This window comes from Balaenoptera acutorostrata, chromosome X, assembly GCF_949987535.1.
Source record: "Balaenoptera acutorostrata chromosome X, mBalAcu1.1, whole genome shotgun sequence".
Taxonomy (NCBI): domain Eukaryota; kingdom Metazoa; phylum Chordata; class Mammalia; order Artiodactyla; family Balaenopteridae; genus Balaenoptera; species Balaenoptera acutorostrata.
In genome coordinates, this window is record NC_080085.1 from 83,830,488 (window position 1) to 83,858,337 (window position 27,850).

Below are 27,850 nucleotides of genomic sequence, written 5' to 3' on the forward strand. Positions count from 1 at the left end.
GCATCTCTCTTTTACAAGATGAAAGAGAAATCCTTTGAGCTTTTCCAGGGACCCTCTGGGAAATCTCAGTTACTTTGAGATCAAAATGACTCCATTTAGAATTTGATTTGGGGGAAGTTTGTCAAAAATATCCATTTAACCAAAGTGACAAACACTTTGAAGGAAAACACAGAAAGTTACATAGCTGTGAACAAAATTTAGCTCTTTTAATACTGAGAAGATTGGATTTTCTTAAGCAATTAAAGACCTGATGCAGACAATGGGAAGCACAGTAAATTATTTTGGTAAGACAAATTCTTTGCTGTCCTGATGGACTACTTAAAAGGTAAAGAAAAACTTTTGCTTAAAATTTCTTATTAAGAGCATACCAATAAGCTAAGAAAATGTTGTCCTTTTAACAGGGAGAAAACCAAATTCTAATTTTGCACCAGTGTACTTTTGATATTAAAACTCATTTTTAAAAAAATAGATAAATCCATTCCAATCTTAGCCAGCTTGATCACATATAAAATTCCTTTCCCAAGATTCCATTTCCACAAACCTTCTCTGCCTTTTTTTTTTTTTTTTAGAATCCTTAATTCCTAGAGAAAACTAAGAAGTGAGCAATGGTGATCTGTCTGTTACACCAGCATCCTGTGGATTGGCAAATTTATAAATACATTTCATAATTTCAGGAATATATTCTCCCTTATATTAAATCTTTCAATATGGCACAGAACATGTTTACTAATAGAACCAAATATCTTTAGTTCCTCTGTGAAAGGAAGCCAAAAGTGGATGAACCTGTATTCAGTAATTTTATGTTTTCAGTATTTTATCAGTAATGTTTCAGTATTTTATCTTACTTGGAAAAGATCTAGATATTCTATGAATATCCATCATTTAACTTATATCAGTGTAACTTTAAGGTTTCAAGTTACAAAAAAGATTTTGGAAACTATTTTTAGGTAGACATACCATAAAGCATAATTACTGTTGAAAAGTTCATTTATAAGCTTTTATCTTACATTTATTTAATTTACTTGTTCTTAACAATTATGTTTAGATTACTCGTGAAAATTTCATGAGACATTAAGCAGCTAACCATCATCTTAAGTTATGCTTCTTAATGACAATTTCTATAACAGTTATCTCTGTTATAGCTTACTTGACTTTTAGTAAAACTAGATAGAAAAATGTTGTATGTCTGTATTATATTTAATTTTGACAGCTCTAAAGATATGCCTGTTTTAATTAAACCATTATACTTAAACTAGCTTTTATTTACTGAAGATTATCCTCAACCACATGAACTTGAAAAATATTTGGGTTAGTTTTATATTTCTGAGAGTATGCTTGATTTATAAAATGTTTAATTTTCTTTAGGCCAATTAAATAGAGCTTTTTACAATTTAATTTGGCAATACCATCAAAAGGCAGGAAAATATCACACATCTACAACATACATATGTAGATAAACATATAGAAACAGAGACCTTATAACTTTTGTTTTAAAAATTTAGCCATGAATGGGTATAATAATGCAAAACTCACTAGTTTATAAAAGAACAGTTGGATCCAAAACATGTTTCTGGTAGAAGGGATAAGTTAAGGATACTTGCTCAAATGGCTTACACATTTTATTAATATTTGTGGAGAAGACTTTTAAGATTTTTCATTCACCTAGTTTCCAAAGAGCCTTTCCCTTTTATATTTGTGTTTCTTTTTCAAAAGAATTACCTCGGTTCCTAGAGGGGGCCATTTAGATGTAAATGTAGAACATTTACATCTCAAAAGTACATAGAAAGAATACAAGTTCCTCCAACAAGGGTTTTTGTTTCCCAAGGCCAGAATTTTTACAATACCTACAAGACTTTTGAGATGAATAGGGGAGGTTTGGGGATTGGTAAAAAGGATAGGTGGGCTTTTTCTGTTTTTGTAAAGACTCAATTTTTAAGACAAGTTGTCCTCAATTTGTAGGACAGTTGTTTTTAATTCCTCAAAGAATTGGGTTGTAACCTGAGTGATATTAAGACCCTGACCCACCCATCCAACTACATTATCTTTAATTTGCTTCTTTATATCAGAGAAATCTTGAACTATGATAGAAATCAAAAGATTCCTATGTTCTAGATTTTGAGCTGTTCATCTTCGGAATGTTTTTCTTTCCGTCTGGGTACATAGTTTCATTTAGATTAGGGGAGAAGCCCTAAAGAATGTTCCTATCAGGCTCTGAATATCAGCTTACAATTTGGCCAACTTCTGAACATAGAGATACTTTTTAAAAAAATCCTTTCAGATTTCTTGTCAGGCTTCAGTTGATACAAACAGGAAATATTCCTGGCAGTATTGAATGACCCCATGTATGAAAGTGGCATCCCCAAAGAAGGTGCAAAAGATACAGTCCTCCCAAGATTCAGAGGCACCCCAAAGATAGCCAAAAGAAAGAAGAAAGAAAGAAAGAAAGAAAGAAAGAAAGAAAGAAAGAAAGAGAGAGAGAGAGAGAGAGGAGAGAGGGAGGGAGGGAGGGAGAGAGAAAGAGAGAAAGAAAAAGAGAGAAAGAGAGAAAAAAGAAAGAAAGAAAGAAAGAAAGAAAGAAAGAAAGAAAGAAAGAAAGAAAGAAAGAGAGAGAGAAAGAGAGAAAGAAAGAAAAACACTTAAAGAATATCCCTGAGAGCTGACAACAGTTGGTGGGACCCTAGCTGTAAATGGAGTGCAACCCACAGTTCTGTCTGGTTATATTTGGGGGCCACCAACCTGTCAGGCAGAAAGTCAAGCCAAATTCTCAGGACACAAAATGAGACAAAAAAGAAGGTAATAGCTGTCCCTGGGAGAGAAAGGGTTGATAACCAATGGGAACCCCAAAATCAAATTCACAATATTTTGGATTTGGAAAGGAAGAGACGACACAAAATTTTACCTTCCTTTCTTGACCAGACACAGACAGATTCAGAAGAACTGACACTGGTAAGAATTCTCACCCTTTACTGGCTTCTGCCAGTTTTCCCAGGATCCCCTCTGCAGGCTCCTGAGCCAGTGGGGGTTAAAGTAGAGAGTGTAGCCCTGGTATCTACCGGAATTTGGCAAGATTTTCCATTAATTTTAATTTTAGTTTCCCCTTGGCTGTTTAAGGGAATGATGGGTAGCAGTTTACTGAAGAATCCCTCTGAGTTCTGTATGGGGAGGGGCTATATGGGGAGTAGATATGGGGGCATTCAAGTTGGTGTGGAAGGATTTGACAAAAACCTTCAAGGACAATCTTTTTCTAGTATCCCAGTTGATTACAAATGAGACACCAATTTCTGGGCCAGTGTTTGGATGATAGACCCCTAGAAGGGTCCAACAGGGGAGGACCAGGTATTTTAGGTTTCTGGTCTTGGAGCTGTTACAGTTGTAAGGTCACTAACTTGGTGGACTTTTGTTTCTAGTCTTGTGGTCTCTTTACAGTGAAAAGACAATTCGATAGAGGATTAGTAGAATCAGTACTCAGTAAAGGAGAATAGAGGGGAGTAATAGGAATCATGTCAGTCTTATGGTCTTTTGTTTAAGGTACTTCTTGTGTCTTTAATTTTTCATTAGCCTTTTGCAATGGACTATCATGGAATTTTGAAGCATTTTGGAGTCTTCTGCCTGCCAATTAAAATAGGTATCCTATCATATTTGTTGATTTGGGAACCCTTGCTTTCAAGTACACTTCTAAAATGAACCATCTTATTTAATTGGAATGTCCCCCATAATGGCCGTTGTAATTCTAGGGTGTGTTTGTAAGATTTTGCTGCTTTTATAGGTACCTATAGCTTCTGGGACCACAGTTCTTAGATATAAAATAAGCAGTGTGCCATAAGGGGATGCACTTAATTCTTTGAAACTTGAGGATCCCATTTCTTTAGCTAAGCCTTGGGTCTCTTGGAGCCAAATTAATACCTAAAAGGGATGTGCTGCTGGGTTGAGGATTTTGTAGTATTTTACAGCATACCTTATTGCACAGAAATTTTCTTGAGGTTGGTGGGTGACCTAGTGTCAATCTAACCTGTTCCATGACTAACTTATCCTAACATGGGAGTCTTAGAGTCAGGTGATGAGCACTGTAACAGCTTTTAAGTGCTCGACCCATGCCCACCAGTTTCACGGCTTTGGCTTCCAATATTTCTATTAGCAATAGACCTATTACTCCCTTCACTAGAAGATTTCTTTGTATAATTGGCCTTCCGTATCTGTGGATGTGGAACCCACAGATACGGAGGGCCAACTGTACGATGCTATTTTATAGAAGGGACTTGAACATCCACTGATTTTAGTATCTGCAAGGGATCCTAGAACCAATCCCCCACAGATACTAAGGGATGATTTTAGTGGCAGACACCCTGATGGCTTTTAATAGTGTGACTTGTTCTACCTTAGATTTTGATTTTGAGGTCAAAACATCCTGAATTTTTTGTCTTCATTTATTTTCCCAAGTCCCTCAGTAGTTTAGGCTGTGGACTTACCTCAAGGCTTTGTGAGTACCCTAGTTGTTGTCACCCATCATGGACTCTCAATATAAGTATCCCAGAACCTTTCCAGGGACTGAGTACCTTTCTGGGAGCAGTATTTTTAAAATAAGATTTGTTTGGCTCAGAGGGCTGCACAAAAGGCAGCAAAGCTCAAATCCAAGAATGACTTACCCATGGCCCTTGGTAACAATGGGAGGAACGGTGAACTCAAAGGGTTCTAAGGGCACCTCCCCTGTGCATCTCATTGCCCTGTAGGCCATTAACAGTCAGCTTCAGATCCCATTCCTCATCACCAAAAACTTAAAGATTATCAAAGAGGACAAACTTTATTTAGTACTCATGAAGTGGACAATCTCCTTTTAAAGAACTGCAAAATGGAACAAAAGGCAGGAAGTTTTTATATGATAAAGGGTAAAGAACAAGGAAGAAACAAATAGAGAATATCTGACTACCTGGGGCCACATAGTCAACCTTGTTTGGGTGAGAAAGACCAAAGTTAACTTGGCATTTGTGGATGGGCTGACTGAATATACTGCATTTCTGGTCAAGCAGAGTATTTATAGGGATGCCAAAGTTATCTCAGGTTTGGTTTGCTGATGTGACACCCCAGGCAGGGACAGCTCCATCTTGGGCCTAGAAATTTATTTCAACACTTGTTATGAATTGACTAATTGATTTTGACCTAGAACTATTTTCAGGATCTGAGATTTAGGTCTCAGGGTCAATCCCAGAAAACACCAAGAGAGGTGAAGGAAAGTAAAGCTGTGGGCACAGACATGCACAAAGACCCTGAAGTAAGAGTGAGAAGGGAAAATTACTAGACCTGTGAGGTAATTCAGTATAGCTGGTTGAGTGTGTAGGGGAACTAAGAGCTTTTATAGCCTGAAGCTATCTAAAGTGGGGGCGGGTGAAGCAAAAAGCTTGTTTTGGTGTCATACTGTGGGACAAAGGACATGATCTTGCTTTTGCTCTCTATGTAAGTAATAAAAACTGTTTAAATATATCTGAGCTCATTGTTTCTTACTGGCTGAATCTGTCAGTCTGCTGAACAGTATAACAGTGTGGAGTGGGGGAAGGGAGTTTCAAAATGGCCAACCTGAAAAAGCAAACAAGGGCTGGTACCCAACTCAGGTTCGGCTGCTTGCCACTCGAAAAGTCAATACTCGGAAGACGAGTGTTGGTTGGAAAAGGAGAGGTTGCTTTAACCAGGGAGCTGGCTACCTGGGGAGAAGGCAGACCTATGTCCCAAAACCAACTCTGAAGATTTTGCTTGGCCATGAAAGTTTTTAAAGGGAAAAAGGGGAAATAATCTCAGTTAATCAATAAGGTAGGAGATCAAATTCTTCGTCACTTTTCCATTGCGTGCAATCCTGCTGATTTCTCCTGATCTTCCTTCGGATGTTATCTTGCCTACGTGGTCCACTTGCAACTGGGTGCTATCCTGCCTGCAAATTTGCTAAGGGGGAAGCTTGGAATAGAGAGTCAGTCATTCTTTAACTACTTAATTCTTCATTCTTGCTCCTTTTAATCCAGGAAAGGAATCAACAGGTTAAGCAAGGCATTGTGTATATTCAGTAGAGCAGAAGTCAGGAGTTAGGTTAAATGTTACCTAGTGGTCTCATTTTTATAATTAAGGTCTGAGGAAAACACAGATGGACAAACAGAAAAGAGGCAAAAGAGCTGCTTACAGGGCCACATCAAGAAAAGTTGCAAGCTTTGTTAAGCAATTCATCCTATGCATGATATGCATCCACTTAAGTATATCTTCAAATAATTGCTGATCGTGAATGATATCTAACTTGAGTAAGAATATAATCATATTATATATAATTTATATTTATAATTAATATATAATATATATTAGTCATTATATATTTCTAAAATAAGCAAAATACATGTTTCTTAGATATGAACAAATAATTGGGGAGGATGGAATGGGTCTCTTCTATGAGAATGAGGGGGAGAAAGTTACAGACATTTCAGCAGTAAAGTTTTGAGAAACAGTGTCCTAGATTCTAGAAGACTAGCTTTCCTTTGTTCCATTAAGACTCAAAAACCATATATATATCAAAACATTTTGAACCTCAAATATGAAATGTTACAGGTAAAGAAACATAAGTGTACTTGCTTGTGGCACTTTCCACTTTTTTTAAATGCTGCTGGGAAAAAAATTTATAATTCTTTTTAAGCAAAAAAATACTCTGAAGAGGAACACTGAACTCTCAAAAGACAAACCTTCCTTTCCTGAGTTAGCCGCTGTCTAAGCAAAAAAAAGGGAGAGAGAGAGAGAGAGAAGAATAAAGAAACAGGCCCAAGGTGGAGCCACATGCCTCCAGGACATCAAACCAAGAATTAATTGCAGTTTCAACCTCTCCCAGGAAAGGAATATCTGGAATTTCTAGGTCGGCACTAGGGAGGTAACCTTGCCTGAAACAATCTTTTATTTCCCTAATAACCTCTTTGTTCCACCCTGTTTCTATAAAATCCTTCCATTTTGTATACTTCCTCAGAGTGCTCTTCTGTTTACTAGATGGGATGCTGCCCAATTCATGAATCATTGAACAAAGTCAGTTAGATCTTCAAATTTACTGGGTTTCATATTCTTCTTGAACACTGCTAATGTATTAGGGTGGAGAAGATAGACTGTAAAGTGACGATGGAGGTACCACAGGAAACTTACTGAAATTCCAAAGGCCTCCTTTGATCCACCTTCCCCTGTGCTGCTGGACATCGAATCCAGGTGTAGGACACAGGAGAGCCACTTGCACTCTCATGTATAAATGGAAGAAAGCCCTAGAAAACATTATTAATGGACTGGACACTTCACTTACATTTTTTCACTGAAGATGGATAAAGCAAAAGCAAAGCAGAGTGGCTTTTGCCTCCATGGAAAGCAGAATTGCCGTTAGTAAACCCACCATACATTCAAGAAAATCTTCTACAACTCACTTCTTTTTTTTTTGAATTTTATTTTTTTTTTAATACAGCAGGTTCTTATTAGTTACCTATTTTATACATATTAGTGTACATATGTCAATCTCCCAATTCATCCCACCACCACCACCCCCACCCCCGCTTTCCCCCCATGGTGTCCATACGTTTGTTCTCTACATCTGTGTCTCTATTTCTGCCTTGCAAACTGGTTCATCTGTACCATTTTTCTAGATTCCACATATATGTGTTAATATACGATATTTGCTTTTCTCTTTCTGACTTACTTCATTCTGTATGACAGTCTCTAGGTCCATCCACGTCTCTACAAATGACCCAATTTCGTTCCTTTTATGGCTGAGAAATATTCCATTGTATATATGTATTCCATTGTATATAAATATTCCATTGTACATATGTACCACATCTTCTTTATCCATCTGTCGATGGGCATTTAGGTTGCTTCCATGACCTGGCTATTGTAAATAGTGCTGCAATGAACGTTGGGGTGCATGTGTCTTTTTAAATTATGGTTTTCTCTGGTTATATGCCAGGTAGTGGTATTGCTGGGTCATATGGTAAGTCTACCTTTAGTTTTTTAAGGAACCTCCATATTGTTCTCCATAGTGGCTGTATCAATTTACATTCCCACCAACAGTGCAACAGGGTTCACTTTTCTCCACACCCTCTCCAGCATTTGTTGTTTGTAGATTTTCTGATGATGGCCATTCTGATCAGTGTGAGGTGATACCTCATTGCAGTTTTGATTTGCAGTTCTCGAATAATTAGTGCTGTTGAGCTTTTCATGTACCTCTTGGCCATCTGTATGTCTTCTTTGGAGAAATGTCTATTCAGGTCTTCTGCCCATTTTTGGGTTGGGTTGTTTGTTTTTTTAATATTGAGCTGAATGAGCTGTTTATATATTTTGGAGATTAATCCTTTGCCCATTGATTCGTTTGCAGATATTTTTTCCCATTCTGAGGGTTGTCTTTTCATCTTGTTTATAGTTTCCTTTGCTGTGCAAAAGCTTTGAAGTTTCATTAGGTCCCATTTGTTTATATTTGTTTTTATTTCCATTACTCTAGGAGGTGGGTCAAAAAAGATCTTGCTGTGATTTATGTCAAAGAGTGTTCGTCCTATGTTTTCCTCTAAGAGTTTTATAGTGCCCGGTCTCACATTTAGGTCTCTAATCCATTTTGAGTTTATTTTTGTGTTTGGTGTTAGGGAGTGTTCTAATTTCATTCATTTACATGTAGCTGTCCAGTTTTCCCAGCACCACTTATTGAAGAGACTGTCTTTTCTCCATTGTATATTCTTGCCTCCTTTGTCATAGATTAGTTGACCATAGGTGCGTGGGTTTATCTCTGGGTTTTCTACCCTGTTCCATTGATCTATATTTCTGTTTTTGGGCCAGTACCATACTGTCTTGATTACTGTAGCTTTGTAGTATAGTCTGAAGTCAGGAAGCCTGATTCTTCTGGCTCCATTTTTTTCTTTCTCAATATTGCTTTGGCTCTTCAGGGTCTTTTGTGTCTCCATACAAATTTTAAGATTTTTTGTTCTAGTTCTGTGAAAAATGACACTGGTAATTTGATAGCAATTACATTGAATATGTAGATTGCTTTGGGTAGTATAGTTATTTTCACAATATTGATTTTTCCAATCCAAGAACAGATGGTATATCTCTCCATCTGTTTGTGTCATCTTTGATTTCTTTTGTCAGTGTCTTATAGTTTTCTGAGTACAGGTCTTTTACCTCCTTAGGTAGGTTTATTCCTAGGTATTTTATTCTTTTTGTTGCAATGGAGAATGGGATTGTTTCCTTAATTTCTCTTTCTGATCTTTCATTGTTAGTGTATAGGAATGCAAGAGATTTCTGTGCATTAATTTTGTATCCTGCAACTTTACCAAGTTCATTGATTAGCTCTAGTAGTTTTCTGGTGGCATCTTTAGGATTATCTATGTATAGTACCATGTCATCTGCAAACAGTGACAGTTTTAGTTCTGCTTTTCCAATTCATATTGCTTTTGTTTCTTTTTCTTCTCTGATTGCCATGGCTAGGACTTCCAAAACTATGTTGAATAATAGTGGTGAGAGTGGACACCCTTGTCTTTTTCCTGATCTTAGCGGAAATGCTTTCAGTTTTGCACCATTGTGAATGATGTTTGCTGTGGGTTTGTCATATATAGCCTTTATTATGTTGAGGTAGGTTCCCTCTATGCCCACTTTCTGGAGAGTTTTTATCATAAATGGGTGTTGAATTTGTCAAAAGCTTTTTCTGCATCTATTGAGAAGATCATATGGTTTTTATCCTTCAGTTTGTTAATATGGTGTATCACATTGATTGATTTGTGTATACTGAAGAATCCTTGCATCCCTGGGATAAATCCCACTTCATCATGGTGTATGATCCTTTTAATGTGTTGTTGGATTCTGTTTGCTAGTATTTTGTTTAGGATTTTGCAACTATCTTCATCAGTGATGTTGGTCTGTAATTTTCTTTTTTTGTGATATCTTTTTCTGGTTTTGGTATCAGGGTGATGGTGGCCTCATAGAATGAGTTTGGAAGTGTTACTTCCTCTGCAATTTTTTGGAAGGGTTTGAGAAGGATGGGAGTTAACTCTTCTCTAAATGTTTGATAGAATTCACCTGTGAAGCCATCTGGTCCTGGACTTTTATTTGTTGGAAGATTTTTAATCACAGTTTCAAATTCATTACTTGTGATTGGTCTGTTCATATTTTCTATTTCTTCCTGGTTCAGTCTTGGAAGGTTGTGCATTTCTAATAATTTGTCCATTTCTTCCAGGTACAGCTCACTTCTAAATAAATTCCACACAGAGTACATGTAGAACAATCCAAGTGACCTATTACTTTTGAAACTTTGTAGTATACCAACTTAGAATGCTTTCTAAATTCGCCTCAACCTCAATTTCACTGATGCCTTTAAAAGTGAACTTTCATGATAAATACTTTTACCTGGAATTTAGAAACTCTTTTGTAGTGAATCTCTTGCCAAGAAAAACTCATGCATCAATTATATTTTGGGTCTTTTACCATCCTAAGTCACCATGCAATTTACCTTTTCTTGCCCTGAGTTATATGTCCTTAGTTTTCATACAGCACTTCTTGGCCCCCTTGGCACTGCACATAACACAATCTAAAGACAAGTTGATAAAGGACATATAGAAAGAGCTTTGAAAATGACACCTGAATTCCAAGGCAACCCCCATGGGATTACTGTGGCTCCTCTTCCAGCCTTTAGCAGAGTCTCAAATGTCCCCATCAGTGTGAAAGTTAGAAGCAATTTTAAAGCTACTAGTTGATAGTTGTTACAGAACTTATATCTAGCTCAGTTCCCCCATTTTCTACCTTTCATTTTCCTCATGTTTTCAGCAAGAATGTAGAAAAAGTGGTTTGGAGGACCACTCTCACCCCGGTGCTTCCAGGTTAGTTTTGCATTCTGGACAGATGGATAATTATATAATTCTTAAAGATGTTGGAGGAAACTGACTTCAGTAAACCATTCTGAGCTTCAGTAATGGCTAGTTGCTGCTTCTCATTGTTATGATTTTTAGAAGTACACCCTGACATATAAGGACAGTTTTTAACCTGCACTAAACCGGATCCACACAGCCACAATTACTATAGTCATTCAGGCCAAAAATGTGCTTTTGCCTGAATTATCAAGACAATTACACCTACCCCTAGGGTGGCTGCTGATTGAAAAGTGGAAGAACTTGGTTGCAGCAAAGCTCTGCATTTCTTTGTCTTCATTTTCTTCTAGGATGTGTTTTCTCAATTTTTATAAGACCAAGAAAACAGGAGATTCCAGAACCTCAGTATTGTGAGAACAATAGAGGGTTTATTTGCAAATTAGGAAAAACAAAGCTGTGAGAAGAACAGGGGAGAGGAGAGTAACAACAATTTGGAAGAACTGTCATCTTATTTTAAAGCCTGGAAAATTGTGTGACATTATACTCTACTGTGAAGTCTACTGCTGGGTGAAAAGAGATAATCCACAAGGAGGAGAGAAGGGGGAAAGATTTGTATTATTAACGGTTTAAATTCATCATGGTCTCTGTTTAAATACAACCTTGATGAATTGTTCTTAAAAATGGTATTGATCTAGGTAATCAATCTTGGAGCTTTCGTCAAAAAGGATTTTTTCACCAAAACTACAATATTGATTACTTGCATCAGAGCAGAGTTTAAAAAAAGAAAAATGCGTTCAAGTCAAAGCTATTGCTGATGCCCCTAAAAATACCAGAGTTGCACATCGACCCCCATTAAAAAAAAATAAAACTGATTCCAGGAGCAATCACTAGTAGTTCTTTGCTTCATACCCTATCTGTCCTCTGACATATATTGTTAATCTTGCAGCCTCATGCTACCTACCCCTCACTTTAACAGGCTAAGCTGCAGTAATTGAGCTCTAGCCTTGCAAAACAAAGGCAAGAACAACAAAATTACAAAGGTGTTTAATGGTTAAAATAAAGGCCTCACCAGCCAACTCCAGTATCAGGAAAGATAACCTGTCAAACTGAGTGAAGTCTTGCAGTTTCAAAGTCTTGAGGGATTCCTGCATTAGCATAAAGCCCCAGAGAAGCAGAGAAAACACTGAAAGCCTGCACACTATAGTCAGTCACTTGAAAGATTTATTTGGTAGGTTAAGGATGAGTTTAGCTATCCTGGTGGGCCTGTAGTTTTGATGGTAACGCATTACAAATTCTCTACATATATGTCTTAGAATGCACCCACTCCAAAGGGTGCACCCACCAGCTGTAAAAGGATTATTACTATTTATATTAATTAGTCAAATCACTGCCCTAACCTTAACACAGGGAAGCACATCTAGGTACTTGGGCCATTGTGGAGATTACAGAAAGATGGAGTCGATTGAGATAATCCTAGTCAGTCGCGTGGGAGGAGGCGCTACACGGACACAAGACCTGATATTCTACCAGGGATCACCTTCCAGTTCTATGTCATGTGGAAGGAGCAGCAATAGCATTGCCGTTCAATGCCTTCTTTAGGCCAAAAGACTATCACAAACCTGGAGCAATAGCCAAAATATAAAGTCCAAGCATAGTACTTTTAAAGAATGAGTAAGTTTATAACCATATATTGCTATATCATGAAGAGAAATAATCAAATGGCATCAAAATATTCATGTTGAGAATCAATAATGTCATAATTGTATCTTGACTTTTTTTTTTTAAGATACAAGCAATATTGAGCCTCACACATGGAACATATTAAGTAAATGGTTAGATATTTCTGACTAAATCAGAAAAAGATGTTACTCTTAGACAAAAAGCAAGATGAAATAAAATGTCATTCTAAAACCACTTCATAAAGAACATACTTTTAAATGACTAAACCATGAAAGAGTAGAGTATAGAATGGGAGAAAAAGTAGCTTTACATTGGAGTAACCTGGCAACCACTGCCTCACCAAGGCAATCAAGGTGATCATCAGTGACAAGTCATGCTCTTTGCATGTACCCATGATCTGATGTCTGATGAAAAGGGCACTTACCTCTGTTGTTTTCCTCCCAAGAGCCCATAACACCATTCTAACCAAGAGAAAAAATCAGAGACGCCCCAATTGAGGGATGTTCCACAGAATACCTGACCAGTACTCCTCAAAACTGTCAAGGTTATCAAAAACAAGGAAAGTCTGAGAAATTATCACAGCCCAGAAGAGACTAGAAGACATGACAAATGTAACAGAGAAAACATATTAAGGAAAAAGTAGTGAAACCTGAATAAACTGTGGATTTTAGTTAATAGTAATGTACAGATGTTGGTTCCTTACTTGTGACAAATGTACCACAGTCCTATAAGGGGAACTGAGTGTTGGGTATTTGGGAACTCTCTATTATCTTTGCATCTTTTCTATAAATCTACTATTCTAAAATTTAAAAAAAAATCTTTATTGAAAAAATAAAAACCAACTAAATCTGTCTGAAAAAAATAAAACTATGAAATCTTTTTACCATCCATACTACCTTTTCTGAATCAAAATATTTTTGAAGTAGGACCTTTACAATTACCAGTTAACTTTCACCTTCTAGAATCAAGATTGTGACAAGATATTAAATCCATAGTTTGGCTATTTTGTGGCTCTATTGTTTGATCATAATTATAAACATAGGCTTATTTTATAAAAACAAAAACAAAAACTATCTGACTCTCTCAAACATATTTTACACCCAAATAACTATATATATATACATAACTATATATATATATACACACATATATAACTATATATATAAAATATTATAACCGTATAACTATAAAACTTTTCTTCCTTCCTTCCTTTCTTTCCAAGCTGTTCACTATAGGTATAAATACTTTTTCAGAGATTCTCTTGGAATATACATGAATGTACCTAGCTGATATCTAATTCAAACAGACCAAGATAGAAACCTGATCCAGGAAAATTCTCCCTTCTCCCTTAAGTGTAGAAAAATCAGCCCCCTTTCTGTTTCCTACTCACCTTCTTAGATATTGGGAAGCTGAAATGTTTCTCATTTGTGAGGCTTCAGAAGGTTTACTGTGGAACCTCAGAAAACAAAATGAGAAGAAGCAGGTAATTCAATAAACTATTTGGCAGCCATGCTAGGTATTATTTTACACATATTGCTCTGTTAATAGAAAACTAAATTAAAGGGTTTGTTTCTTGTTTTATATTGCCATAGGTGATGACTTCTGAACTTATAACTGTTTGAAGAAGATAGTTTTCTATATATATTCTTCGAGAAAATCTTTAAGCCTTCACAAAATCCTCTAAGAGGATTTTACTGATGCCGGGTGCACTCTTGTGCTCAAAATCCAATAAGACAACTAAAAAAATGATACAATAAAGTAAGGAAAAATACACCTCCACCGTGGGCTGACTCAGAACCTCCATTTCAGAACACTGAATGTGACTGACATTAAGGTGGTTAAAGAGTATTAATAATCCTCAGAGTAACAAAATGTCATAATTATTTTGCAACATTTATATTAAGCTTTTTCAGTGCTTACTGAATATTTCCAAATTCATCTTTCACCTGAGAATTGTAATTAAAAAGTCAGTTGTTCAGTTTGTCAAAATGGAGCCTATACACTTATATTATGGGTACTGTATACTTTTCTGTATACACTTCAAAAGTTGTTATTAAAAAAAAAGTCAACTAATCTACTCATAGCATACATAGAAATAAGTACTTTAAAGCTTCATGATCCTTGCATTTCCTCACAAAATTCCATTTCACTTTTCTAGTTGCTCTAGGAAACATTCTAGAATATAGATGTTAAATCACTATAAACAACAAATATTTGCTACTAAAACATAGATCAAACTTGAGATATATTGAGATGTTTTCTAAGTTAGCCTAGAGAATTTTCAGGAATTCCATGCATCTGAAACCAAACTGTGTGTGTGTATTTATACATAAAATCCTTCAAATAGGTTATGAAAATGTAATCAAAATTATCTTATGCAAGAAGCAAATGCTTGCTTCCTTATTTTTTGACCTTTTATTGATATTAAAATCTTCCTTTAGGGCTTCCCTGGTGGCGCAGTGGTTGAGAATCTGCCTGCCAATGCAGGGGACACGGGTTCGAGCCCTGGTCTGGGAAGATCCCACATGCCGCGGAGCAACTAGGCCCGTGAGCCACAATTGCTGAGCCTGCGCGTCTGGAGCCTGTGCTCCGCAACAGGAGAGGCCGCGATAGTGAGAGGCCTGCGCACCGTGATGAAGAGTGGCCCCCGCTTGCCGCAACTAGAGGAAGCCCTCGCACAGAAACGAAGACCCAACATAGCAATCAATCAATCGATCAATAAATAAATCTAAAAATATTTTAAAAAAAAACTTCCTTTAATATTTCTAGGGTTAAAAACACAAAAGCATGAAGAAAGATCTGAAGGAAACTGGAACAATATATGTATACACAGAAATGAACATACAATTCAGCATGCTAAAATAAAGGATAGGTAATTCCAGAACTTCAGGAATTCATTTCATTTTTAAGTTTAGACTCTCCAATGTTCAGTTAATGTTTTCTATGATTAAACCATACAAAATATCTATTTTTATAACCATTTCAATGTAATCAACTACTTAATTCTCATTTATGATATTTTCACTTGAGGAGCCCTGGCATGTTTTGTAACTGACTTTTTGTTTGTTTTTTAATAGGCTTATTAATGTGTAATTTACATACCATAAAGCCATTTTGTGTGTATAATTTAATGATTTTAGTAAGTTTAGAGATATGCAGATATCACATAATCTGATTCTAGAACATTGCAATCATCCCTCCAAATTTGTCATACCCATTTGCAGTTGCTCCCTGTTTGCACCCCCAGTCCCAAGCAACCACTACTCTATTTTCTCTCTCTCTCGATTTCCTTTTTCTAGACATTTCATGTGAATGGAATCATACAACATGTGATCTTTTACATCTGACTTCTTGCACTTAATGTTTTTGAGATTCATTCATGTACCCAGTCCTTTTATATTTTATATTTCTTTATGTTTCATTATATGCATATACCACACTTGTTTATATATTCACAAGTTGATAGACATTTTTTTCCACTTTTGAGCTATTAGGAATAATACGGATATAGACATCTGTGCACAAGACATAGGTTTTCATTTCTCTTGGGTAGATCCTAGGGGTTGATTTGCTAGGGCATATTGTAAATATGTTTATCTTTTTAAGAAACAGCAAACTGTTTTCTAAAGCAGCTTGCCATTTTACATTGCCACTATTAATATATGAAAATTCTCATTTCTCCACATCCTCACCAACACTTATGATTATTTATGTATGTTTATTATAGTTACTCAAGTGGGTTTGAAGTAGTATCTTATTGTGGCTTTAATTTGCATTGCCGTCATGATTAATTATGTCGTGCATCTTTTCATGTGCTTATTGACCATTTCAATATCTTTTTTGGTGAAATTTCTATTCATATCTTTCCCTCATTTTTTAATTGCGTTATTTGTTTTCTTATAATTGAACTGTAAATACCCCTTATATATTCTGAATGCAAGTTCACTATTGGATGTTATATGATTTGAAAATATTTTCTCTCAGTTTGTGGCCTTCCTTTTCATTTTGTCAATGGTGTCTTTTGAAATGCAAAAGTTTTCATTTTGATGAAGTCTGATAAAACAAATTTTTCTTTTATTACTCCTGCTTTTGGTGTCCTATATTTAAATAAATGACTGTTAATTCAAGCCAAAAACCATATATTTTTGGCTCATTCATGTGTGGTCACAAAGATACACAAAGGTTATTATGTAAATATATCACTCTCTCTAGGGGAAATCAACTAAATATGGTGACTGTAGTTTAATCATTTTCTGAATCTTCAAGAGGAAGCACTTTTCTAAAGCATTCTAAAGACCAAATAGGTTTCAACTTTAAATTGCCATAAACTCCATACACTGTGAAAATCTCCCTGGTCCCTTAAATGCTGGAGCATCTCGGGGTTTAGTGCTGGCCTCCCTTGGCTTCTCATTCTGTTCTCTTTCTTCATGATATCTTACCCCTTCCTGCATCCAGGCTATGATTAGTACTCCCCTCCTCCACTCCCTGAACAACCTGTGTTTACCTCTATGACTGTATTTACACTATAATGAAGCTTGAGTTTATAAGCCTATCACCATCCTACTGTTCATAAAATTCTCTATTCATCCTTGTATCCACAAATCCTAGTACAGTGCCTGACACATGAAGGTTCAAAAATGTTTATTACATACTCAAAAAAGGCCCATATTTCCAACCTCATCTCCTATCATATGTTTCCATATGAATGGTACCCCAGCTACCCCACTACTGCTCTAAGAACAAATCTAAGTTTTTGTGCATACTGTTTTCTCTGCCTGAGATACCGTTATTCCCCCTTCTCTGTCTGATGCTCATTACATGTTGGCTGAATGCTTGAAAACATTGAATTTATACAAGTGCTACACTCTTCCTTAAGCTCGGTCTCTGACAAGCCTAGGAATGGTTATTAAGGCTGGAATAGACAATCTATTAGAAACAATATCTACAGAGAGAAGGCACAGATAATTTGGATATTAAATTGTCAGGGGAAAAAATGAAGCCCTGATTACCAGAGATTGAAAAAACAAGATAAGACAAACCTGTGTAGTTGTTTGCAGGCAGAGAGTCTGCATTGGCGAAAGACTAAACTGGATATTGGCGGATAGAAAAAAAAGAACTGCCAAGTAAGGATTATTGCTCCCCACATACACAAAAGTACTGGGAACTATACAGTTCAGAATTCTAAAGCCTGCCATTTGCATGAACAAAGAAAAAGCAAAAAGCAATTGGATGGGCATAAATACTTGGTATTTGGATTCTTCAGCCATTGTCTCTTAATGCAGATAATACTTCCATACAGAAGCAAATCACTGCCAAAGGAAACAGTGAAAAGCCTAAAATTAGTTTATAACTGACTACTGATTCACCATATTCCATTTCTTTCTAACACAGTGTTCATCTTCATCTTTTTGTTTTAGTTCAGAAGATATCCTTGTAAGTTTGTATTTGTTTTCTTATCTCTGATTCCTCTAGTTCTAGATGTACCTAAAACCTCTCTTGTCTTAGGACCTGACTCAAAGGTTTCACTGGAGCGGCATTAGCCTTCCTTTGTCCATCTCTGTCAGACTATTCCCAATACCACCTCAGTTGGTATTGATTGTATTCTTGAATCCTTTCTGCGTGTCCTATGCACTTGGCACAAACCTCTGTGATTCTGACTCCACAACTGTTCTTTCTGTGATCAGCTTAGATTGTGTGGGTTGTAACTGGTAGGGGGTTAGACATGAGACAGGAAACACAAGGATTGTATATTTTGATTTTTAAGCATGTTCTTTACAAAATCAGGAATTATAAAATAATCACGACTGGAAATTACTGGTCAGTGTATTTTTCCTTAGAGGAGATATGTGAAAAAAAATATTTATGAGCCAAAAAAAAAAAGCACAACAGAAATAAAACCTCTTCTCAGTACTTTCATTTCTTAGACTAAAGACCAGAGTCCATGAATATTTAAATATAGATGATTATTTGCCCCAACAAAAATAACTAGAAAGAAATTCACATTAAATAGTATAGCTGGTTCTCTGTATCTGCAGATTCAACCAAACTCAGATTGAAAATATTTGGAAAAAAAATTCCAGAAAGTTCCAAAAAGCAAAAATTTAATTTGCCGTGTGCTAGCAACTATTTACATAGCATTTACACTGTATTAGGTATTATAAGTAATCTAAAAATGATTTAAAGTATACAGGTGGATAAGGGACTTGAGCATCTATGGATTTTGGTATCAGAAGGGGGTCCTGGAATTAATCCCCCGAGGATACTCAGTGACGACTGTATATCAATTAAGTAATCAGATATTCTTTATAAGTCTTCAAAGAGCATTACATGCACATACTTCTTATAGTGTATATGTTGATTTCATATATTTATTTATATCTATGTTTGCACAACAAGAATATCTAAACTCAACATTTCCATGATTCATATGCAAGTATGGTTGGTTACCTTTACGACTTTTACAAATTCACGTATAAGCAATACAGATTCCATTAATTAAAAAAATCCAAGCAAAACCCCTCCACCAATGACTTTTATAAAGAAAAAAAAAGTGAGTTGGCAGGTAGAGCTTTTTCCCTCTACCAAAAAGTTAAAGTCACAAAAATAAATAGTTAGATGAGGCAAAATATCGAAACAGGCTACAAACTTTATGGATTTTAATTGAACTCAACAGTTGTGGGCAACTCTGACCTACATCAAAAAAAAAAAAAAGCCAGTTTTGGGATCTGTCTTTTTATCTGTACATCCATAGGGCACCCCCATTCTTTGAGATGACACTGGCTAATTAGAAGGTGAAGAGGGAAAAAGAGAATTATAAGGTCACGTACTGTTATTCCAATATTCTCCAGGTTATGCATAGGTGCTTGGGGAATGGACTCCCATTCCTTCCGTGGTAGATCCTACCCAAACCCACAACTGGGAAGTCTTTGAGGCTTTCATAATTCTAAGGAAGACTGGGAGACACAGAGTGCGTCTCAGTAGACTTCCCTTTACCATATACTGCATAGTGATGGAGAATGAGTCTTCCTCTCTACCAATCCTCCCTCTTTTTAAAAAACCTGTAAATATTTAGTCTGAGATTAGCATAATTGAACTGCCTATGTTAAGTGGTATTCTCAAGAGAAATGGATGTTTTAATACCTACATGTGTCTTGCCAAGCAGTTCTTGAAACTGACACATTTATGTGGTCTTCCTACAACCCGGCACATTTGCCTCCTTTGCAGATGACAAAAAGTACTTTTTAAATGACTGTCATCTAGGCAAAAGTCCGGCAGCTGGATTCAGCTGTTAAAAACTTTTGATGTCAAATTAATTTTTAGTCTATGTCCAGTGGACTACATTCAGCTAGATCACTATTTAGATACACTCAAAGTTAGCAGAGAACAGTATTTCCTAAATGATCATTTTTCAAACTATCTGCTAGCACTCTCAATTTAAGTAATGGGCACTGGCAGTTTCTGTGGAAAATGAAGAGGAAAAAGAGTAAGGGAAATCTCACTTTATCAAACAACTAACTAGACCAAGTATGTCAAACACATGCATTTTCATTTCACTAAAGAGAACAGGTTCAACAGAGCATTAAAGAATATATTATCACAGAGACAGGTCTATGCCAGCATATCAAATCAGGATACATCCAGGTTACCTTCCTGATTTATGGGTCCCACAGCATCCTTCTGCCAACGTTGAGTCCCATGATAAGAGAGGCAGATTAATTCTAAAGGCATATGTCATCCTTCATTTTCTCCCCCATTCTCCAACAATTATAAATAAGATACTAACGTCCAAGGGACAATCAAATTAAGAGCTATAAATACAGCAGGCATGGTCTAGATCACAGTAAAACAAACCCAGGTCAGGCATCCCATGTTCCCTAAAATACAAAAAATATGACAGCCTGCATGTATTATAGCACTTGGTCCCCCTACCCCCAAAAGCAGCAATTCCTGACTTTATATCCCTAGCTTCTGTGCCACTTGTTCTTTGAGTTATGGGGTTTGTTTTTACAAGCAGTCCACTTTTGTAAAATACCTTTGATAACTGTCTGGGTGCCTAACATTCATTCATTCAATTATTCATTTCTTAAAGAAATCTCCAGTTCCTTCAATTCTCCAATATATGTGTATTTTAATTTAATGTGGAATAAGAATAAATTGCTAGTCAGAATTATTGTTACTGTACTGCTCATAAGGAAAGTTAACATTAGGAATCTGATGACAATATTTCAATACTGAAAATATATTAAGTTGTGTGGCACTGTCACCATGAAAAACTAAAGCTAAACAGTACAGATTTTAATTTCTTTAGACATTACAATGGAAAGGAGTCATTTTAAAACATTTTAGACAGCTAAAGATCACGGAGCATGTGTGTGGGAGGACAGTACCTCAGTGAGCATAATTATTTTCATTAGGGGACAAGGAGTAGACACAATCTTTCTTAAAATGTTCCATTTTACTGCCTCAGAAGTAATTACAGTAATCATGTGTTGTCTTTCGTGTACCAATATGACACTACTGACCCAAGATCAGTAGGTTAAAGGCTTTGAATTGTGTATCCAGAAGTGAGGACTGTCTTTTCACCGATTCATTGATGTGCTCTGACCCAGCAGCCCCTTGTGACCAGGAACATGCGTTTGCAAGGGCAAGGACTAGGGCCATGAGTGCAGCCTGTAGCCATGTAATTGAATAAAACTAACCAGCCCACACAGGGGTCAAAACTATGACATCAGCCATGGCTTAATTAGAATAAGAGCCACAGGTAAATAACTAGCCATCAAGGTGCCTCATTAGTTTAGAAATACAGAGGGTATAATGCCCCTAAGAGTCTCATTCTAGGGAAAGCAGGAGCTAAAGGGAGCTCTGGCTTCTCTGTGGTTTTCTCAGTTGGTTTACAAATGATCCCCAAATAAGAAAATTTCAATATTGCAGCCTCTTCCATAAGAAGATAGGTCAGATCTCCAAAACGGTGGCAGATCAGCATTCAGGAAGTAATCTGCAACAGGTTCATCCTCTCAGAGGCCAGTTAGACCAAGGATTTTCAAAAATGTGGCCCACAGAACTCCAATGCTTAGTTTATTTCAACAAGCATTTAGTGAATTTCTTTAAAAAAAAATGTGTCAGGTATTATATGTATTATGCTTTGTGTTGAAACCTTTAGGTTAAGCATGGCACCGTGTCTGTCCATGAGAAGCTAACTGACAGCCTCATATATATACAACTTGATACAAATGTATAAAAAGGGTATAATAGGTTCACAGAGGGGAGGCTCTTAGAGGAAGCTATAAAGGTTAGGCAGACAGAATGAGGATGGGGTGGTTGGCAGAGGAGAAAACAAAGGCATTTGAGGAAGAATGTTCAGAATGAACAAAGGCACAGGTATGTGGAATAACATCAGAGATGTGGGAGCAGATGGGGCCTCAAATAGTTTATAATTAAAATGTGAGCCAGGGATTTTTTTCCCTAGAGTTTTTAACTTTACCTTTGCTATGAAATTCATTTTCCCTATGGTTTAATTTCATAGAGGGAGTTTTTAAAATACAGTTCCCTTTCTCTAATCTCCAAATGATAGCAAGTACACATATTTGCAGAGAGAAATAAGCAGGTATTATTATTAACAATAGGATATTTTTTTTAAGTGAGTAACTGTAGAAATTCACTGAGTGCAAGTATGTAGAGACAGAATCTGTGGGGTGGTGCTGTGGAAGAATTAAAAAACTCTCCCCTCAAAAAATCTAATATTTGAAGGAAGAAAACAAACACAAATTGCTGGATTATGTTGGATAAGGCAATGACCAAGGAAGAGAGTAGCCAAACTAAGGCGTTCAAAAATTTGAGTTTTTGTCATCAAATGGAAGGAAGGGTTAAGCTAATATTAAATACCACCTCAATAATCTAGATAATTGTGACAAATCCTATCTATACTGACTGACCATGCCAGAAATCAGAAATGCAAATGACTGACAGAAAACCCCTTATACTTATTTTAACTATGATGCAGATATGGAATAATATAACAATAGAAATGCTTTCAAATATTATTCTAGAGAAACACATAAACAAAATGTATATCCATACAATGGAATATTATTCAGCCTTGAAAAAAATAATGAAATACTGAAACATGCCACAACATGGATGACCCTTGAAAACACTGGGCTAAGTGAAAGAAACCAGACCTAAAGGGCCACAGATTGTATGATTTGGGAGGGTTGAGGGGAAAATGAGGAGTGACTAATTAATGGGGTACAGAATTTCTTTTCGGGGTATAAAGAGTTTCTAAAATTAGATAGTGGTAATGATCGTACAACTCCGTAAATATACTAAAAACGTTAGAAGGGCGAATTGGATGGTATGTAAATTACATCTCAACGAAGCTGTGACTTTTTTTTTAATGTGATTTTTAGGTCCCTTCAGCGTAACCAACAGGCATTGTGCTTTCTCTATAGTCTGCTTTCCAGTCTACCCGCCTCAACTCCTTTCCCATTCCTGCCCCCAAATACTGACACGGATACGAAAAGGACGGAAAAGGACAGCAATGAACAAAAGGCTCCATCTTGAAAGAACTAACGAGTTGTAACAAAACTTAAAGGAGACGCGATCTGAAGAGAACAAGTTGAGGAGTGGCTGCGGTTCGTGACAAACTTTCATTTTGTTGGGCTATTATTTTTGTCTTAAGGGCAGAAACATCGGACCCCGGAAGTAAGCCAACTTCTGCGGGGCAAACACGGCTCGTTTACCGCCAAGCACTGTCTTTACGGCCCCTTTTAAAATTCAAACCGCCCCCTCTCGTGGTCCTACGTCACCACGTACTTCTCGCGTCACCACGTACTTCTCGCGTCACCACGTACTTCTCGCGTCACCACGTACTTCTCGCGTCACCTCGCCGGCCACTTCCCATATTCCCCTTCTCCGTCAGTTGAGCCTGAGCCAGCCAGCTTACTGCCGACCACACCGCCCCGCTGCCAGCCTCTCTTCGGTGGACGCCATCAGCTTTGAAATGAGCAAAATGGACAACAGACAACAGCTCCCTGACGGACTCCTAATCCAAGTCACCAAGAATCTCTGTGACGCCAGAAAAATGTTCATCGGGGGAATACCCCGCGATACCAGTAAGCAAGCTCTTCTTGAATACTTGACCCAATTTGGCGAGATGATAGATTTTACTATTAAAACCTTTCCAGACAGTGGTGTTTCCAGGGGGTTTGGATTTGTGCTTTTTAAAGATGGTGCCGCCGTTGAAAAGGTGCTCCAAGTCAAAGAGCACAAACTGGATGGCAAAACAATCACTCTTAAAAGAGCTAAAGCCGTAGAAGTTGAACCTCCGCCAAGAAGAGTTTTTGTCGGGGGGTTGAATCCTCAAACGTCTGAAGAAAAAATCAGAGAGTATTTTGGGGCATTTGGTGTGATTGAGAATATTGATCTTCCAGTGTCTCCAGGAACAAACAAAAGACGAGCTTTCTGTTTTATCACATATACTGATGGAAAACCAGTGAAAAAGCTGTTAGAAGCCAGGTACCATCAGATTGACTCTGGGTGGTGTGAAACAAAAATTGCACACTCGAAAGAATATTTGAAGCCACAACTCAGAAGAAGAAGAAGAAATGTTCCATCTGCCAGGCCAGGCAACAGCCGGGGAGGAATAAGCTCCCAGGCAAACCCAAGTGCTTGCGGGGCAAACCCAAGTGCTTTTGGGGCAAACCCAAGTGCTTGCGGGGCAAACCCAAGTGCTTTCGGGGCAAACCCAAATGCTTTTGGCGCAGACCCAAGTGCTTGCGGGGCAAACCCAAGTGCTTGCGGAGCAGACCCAAGTGCTTGCGGGGCAGACCCAAGTGCTTTTGGCGCAGACCCAAGTGCTTGCGGGGCAAACCCAAGTGCTTTTGGCGCAGACCCAAGTGCTTGCGGAGCAGACCCAAGTGCTTGCGGGGCAGACCCAAGTGCTTGCGGGGCAGACCCAAATGCTTTTGGCGCAGACCCAAGTGCTTGCGGAGCAAACCCAAATGCTTTTGGCGCAGACCCAAATGTTTGCGGGGCGGTTGGAGGCGGCGGTGGCAGAAGCCTTTCTACTGTTTTTATGCCTGTTCCCTTCTCAGCCTGTTATGAAGGGTTTAATTTTTGTGATCAAATGTATGGCAATTTCTATATTGCCTACAATAATCAGCCAATTTTTAATACCTATGGTGGACATTATTTTGTTGGCCATAGCTATGGGATCCATGGGTATGGAACTGCATTTACTCATTAAAATGTGAAAGTAAACGAAGCGCTCCCTTTGGTACTGCCTACCAAGGATTTACCAGCTTTTCTGAAGGCGAAGAATGAAGCCACCGCAGAGCCACTCTATCCTCAAATGAAAAAGTTACGTTACTGAAATAAGAAATGACTGAATGACTGTTTAGTAGGACGTTGTCACTAACTTTAGAAACTGTTTCCAGCTGTTTATAAGAACCAGTTTTTATTTTCCGTAACCTTTTGACATTGGAGCAACAAGAAGATAACACAAGGCTTTGAGACTTTTATTTTATGAAAGTTAATGTTTTCTCAAAAAATAAATGTTTACTAGTTTTATATGCAGCTCTATAGTGGCTTCTGTTCCGTGTTGGTATTTTATTTGTTTTGTTTTTTTCGGTGAGAGGAGTGGGGGAATTTGGGGCCCTTTTTTTTTTGTTTGTTTTTTGGTCTAGGGTGGTGGTTTTGGGTAAGAGCTATCATCCACATTCAGACCTTAAAGTTTCCCTTTAGATTTGCTATTCAACCAGGTCCTTCTTTCATTCAACAAACATTAAGAGTTATTCTAAGCCAGAAAGTATATTCAAAGCAGGAGATTCAGAGAGAATCAGCCCCAGTGTTAAAAGAGGCAGAAGTAAACCAGGAAACACAATATGGTGTGGTAAGTCCTAAATAAGGCTTTGTGAAGGATGATGTGGTATTACAGACACAGGGCATCTAAAACAGGTCTTGAGAGGGAGTGGTCCAAGGTGGAGTGCAGTAGATAGGCCTTTGCCAATGGACTATGCTAAGAAGAGAGAGAATACCAAGCAGACATGCAAAGGAATCGAAGCAGGAATTGAGCACACACTTTTGGAAGAGAGCAAAGAAAGTTTTTAAGGGCGGAAACAAAGTGCATGTGGAAAATAAGGAAAAGGAGGTGGGCGGGGGCTTGAGCATGTCTGCCAGAATCTCATGCAAGCCACATATATAATTTAAAATTTTCTAATCACAGTTTTTAAAAGCAAAAAAAGATGAAATTCATTTTAATAATAAACTGTATTTAATATAAACAAAATTTCATTTCAAGATATAATCAAGATAACTATTCATGAGACCTTTTACATCATTGCTTTGGTACTAAGACATTGAAATCTAGTGTGTATTTTACTTTTACAGCACATCTCAGTTCAGACTAGCTACATTTCAAGTGCTCAATACATGTGGCTAGTGGCTATCATATAGGATAGTGCAGACCTAAATTACAAAGGGCCTACATTACATGCTAAGAGGTTGAATTCTATCTTTAAGTCAATGAGGAGAAATTAAAGGATTTGAAACAGGGAGTTACATGAAACAGCAAATATACATGCCTAACACTGAGCTCCATGCTAGGATTCGAAAATCAATGAGACTCAATCTCTGCCTTCAGGTAACTCATTGTCGAGAAGGTAAGACAGACATGAAACCAAGATTCTGGTGGGACTAAATTTCAAATGTGAGGAGGAAGTCAATTTTACTTAGAAAGAATCATATGTATTTACTCTCCTTATTAGAATACAAATATCCTGATGCCAAATATATTGCACTCTTTTCTGTATTCTCCTTAGCATCTAGCAAGCTAGATAGCTTGATAGCAAACTATAGCTCTTGCACAGAGTAGGAACTTAAAAACAAATATTGAATAATGACACAGGAGCAAAACTGAGAAGCAGATACACTATTATGAATAAGAGAAAGAAACAGGAGGAGGCAACATAAAGAAAACATGAGGTAATTATTTTCATTTTTAGTAGGAAATGCTTATTATTTAAATATCTGAGCAAGTTATATTGCTTTGATGGTGGAGGAATTTTAAATATATAATATGTAAATACACTTTGTTAAAAATATGGAGATTAAATGGAATAATAGATGTGAAACTGTTTTGAAAAGTTGAAATAACTGTACAGAAATCAGGTGTCATACACACACACACACACACACACACACACACACACATACACTCTCCAGAATAGGCTTGCAGTGGAGATTTTGATGCTTATTGCCCTTTGGTACTACAGTATATTATACCAAACTGCAGTTTGAAAATACCAGGAGATCAATCAACTGAGTTAATTTAAATATTGTTCCACATACTGTTTTCTTTTTAGAAAACTCTATAAAAATAGGTATGCTGTGTTGCCACAAAGTAAAAGAGAATCCCCAGGTAGGCTAATAAGAAAATTCACAAAATTAAATGGTATTATACAATAGTTGAAATCATGAATCTGTCTGTCTGTATGTATTCAAGACCAAGGACAGACGTACAGATTCCTCCAACAGAAAGTATTTAGGAGGAATTGGCTTTAATTTACCAGAGTTAACTTGACGAAGCTAGGTGATTTTGATTAAGAGCTTTTGTTCCTGGTCCCACTGAGAATTAACTTGTCTATTGAGCCAGACAAAATATAGCTATATCCACATTTGGCTTTTTGAACTAAGGCATTAAACTAAATAAAGTTTCAGCCAATTCAGAATCAGTGTAGCAGATGTTTTGATATTTCAGTTTTAGAAATTATATAAATTTATTTTTTCCAGTTCCAGCTGGTTCATTTGTTGATTAAGGTTAAAAAATTCAGTAGAAAAAAAGTAGGGATTGGTTCAGATTTCAGCATATTATATATATAAGTTCAGCAAATTAGCTTAAATTCATTATTTTTCATGTGGGGGTCTTATGATTAGTTCAAGGATGTTAATTTAGTTGTTAGAAATTAGGTTATGCAATGTTGTCAGAGTTATGTCAAATCAACTATTTCTGATCACAGTGGTCCAATTAACCCTCAGATGGCTATGCACGTGTTTATGTATATGTATGTATTTAGATGCTATCTTAAAAAAAAATAAGATGTGAAAGTCCCAGTTCAGGAGTTTGTTATGGTTCTTAGGATAATGGCTAAGTCATATTTTAATTAGGTCTTGATTGACTGTAGAAATGCTTATGTAGTAATAATTATAAGCCCTAATGGCTGACCCAAATTGAAACAGCCAAGTTTAAATTCCTGACATTAGAAATGGATATTCTAGTAAGACTAGTTATTAGTCAACTTTATTCTTCTCAGAGTTTGTATGCTACTGGTGTTTAC

General features: G+C 36.9%; 1 protein-coding gene across 1 annotated transcript; it reads left to right on the forward strand.

Moving 5' to 3' along the window:
- The first annotated feature begins 23,577 nt into the window (after nucleotides 1–23,577).
- On the forward strand, nucleotides 23,578–24,762 carry LOC103008578 (heterogeneous nuclear ribonucleoprotein D-like). Its single transcript, XM_057537669.1, has one exon. The coding sequence runs from the start codon at nucleotides 23,599–23,601 to the stop codon at nucleotides 24,760–24,762; it is 1,164 nt and encodes a 387-aa protein (XP_057393652.1). The 5' UTR covers nucleotides 23,578–23,598.
- The last annotated feature ends 3,088 nt before the right edge of the window (nucleotides 24,763–27,850 follow it).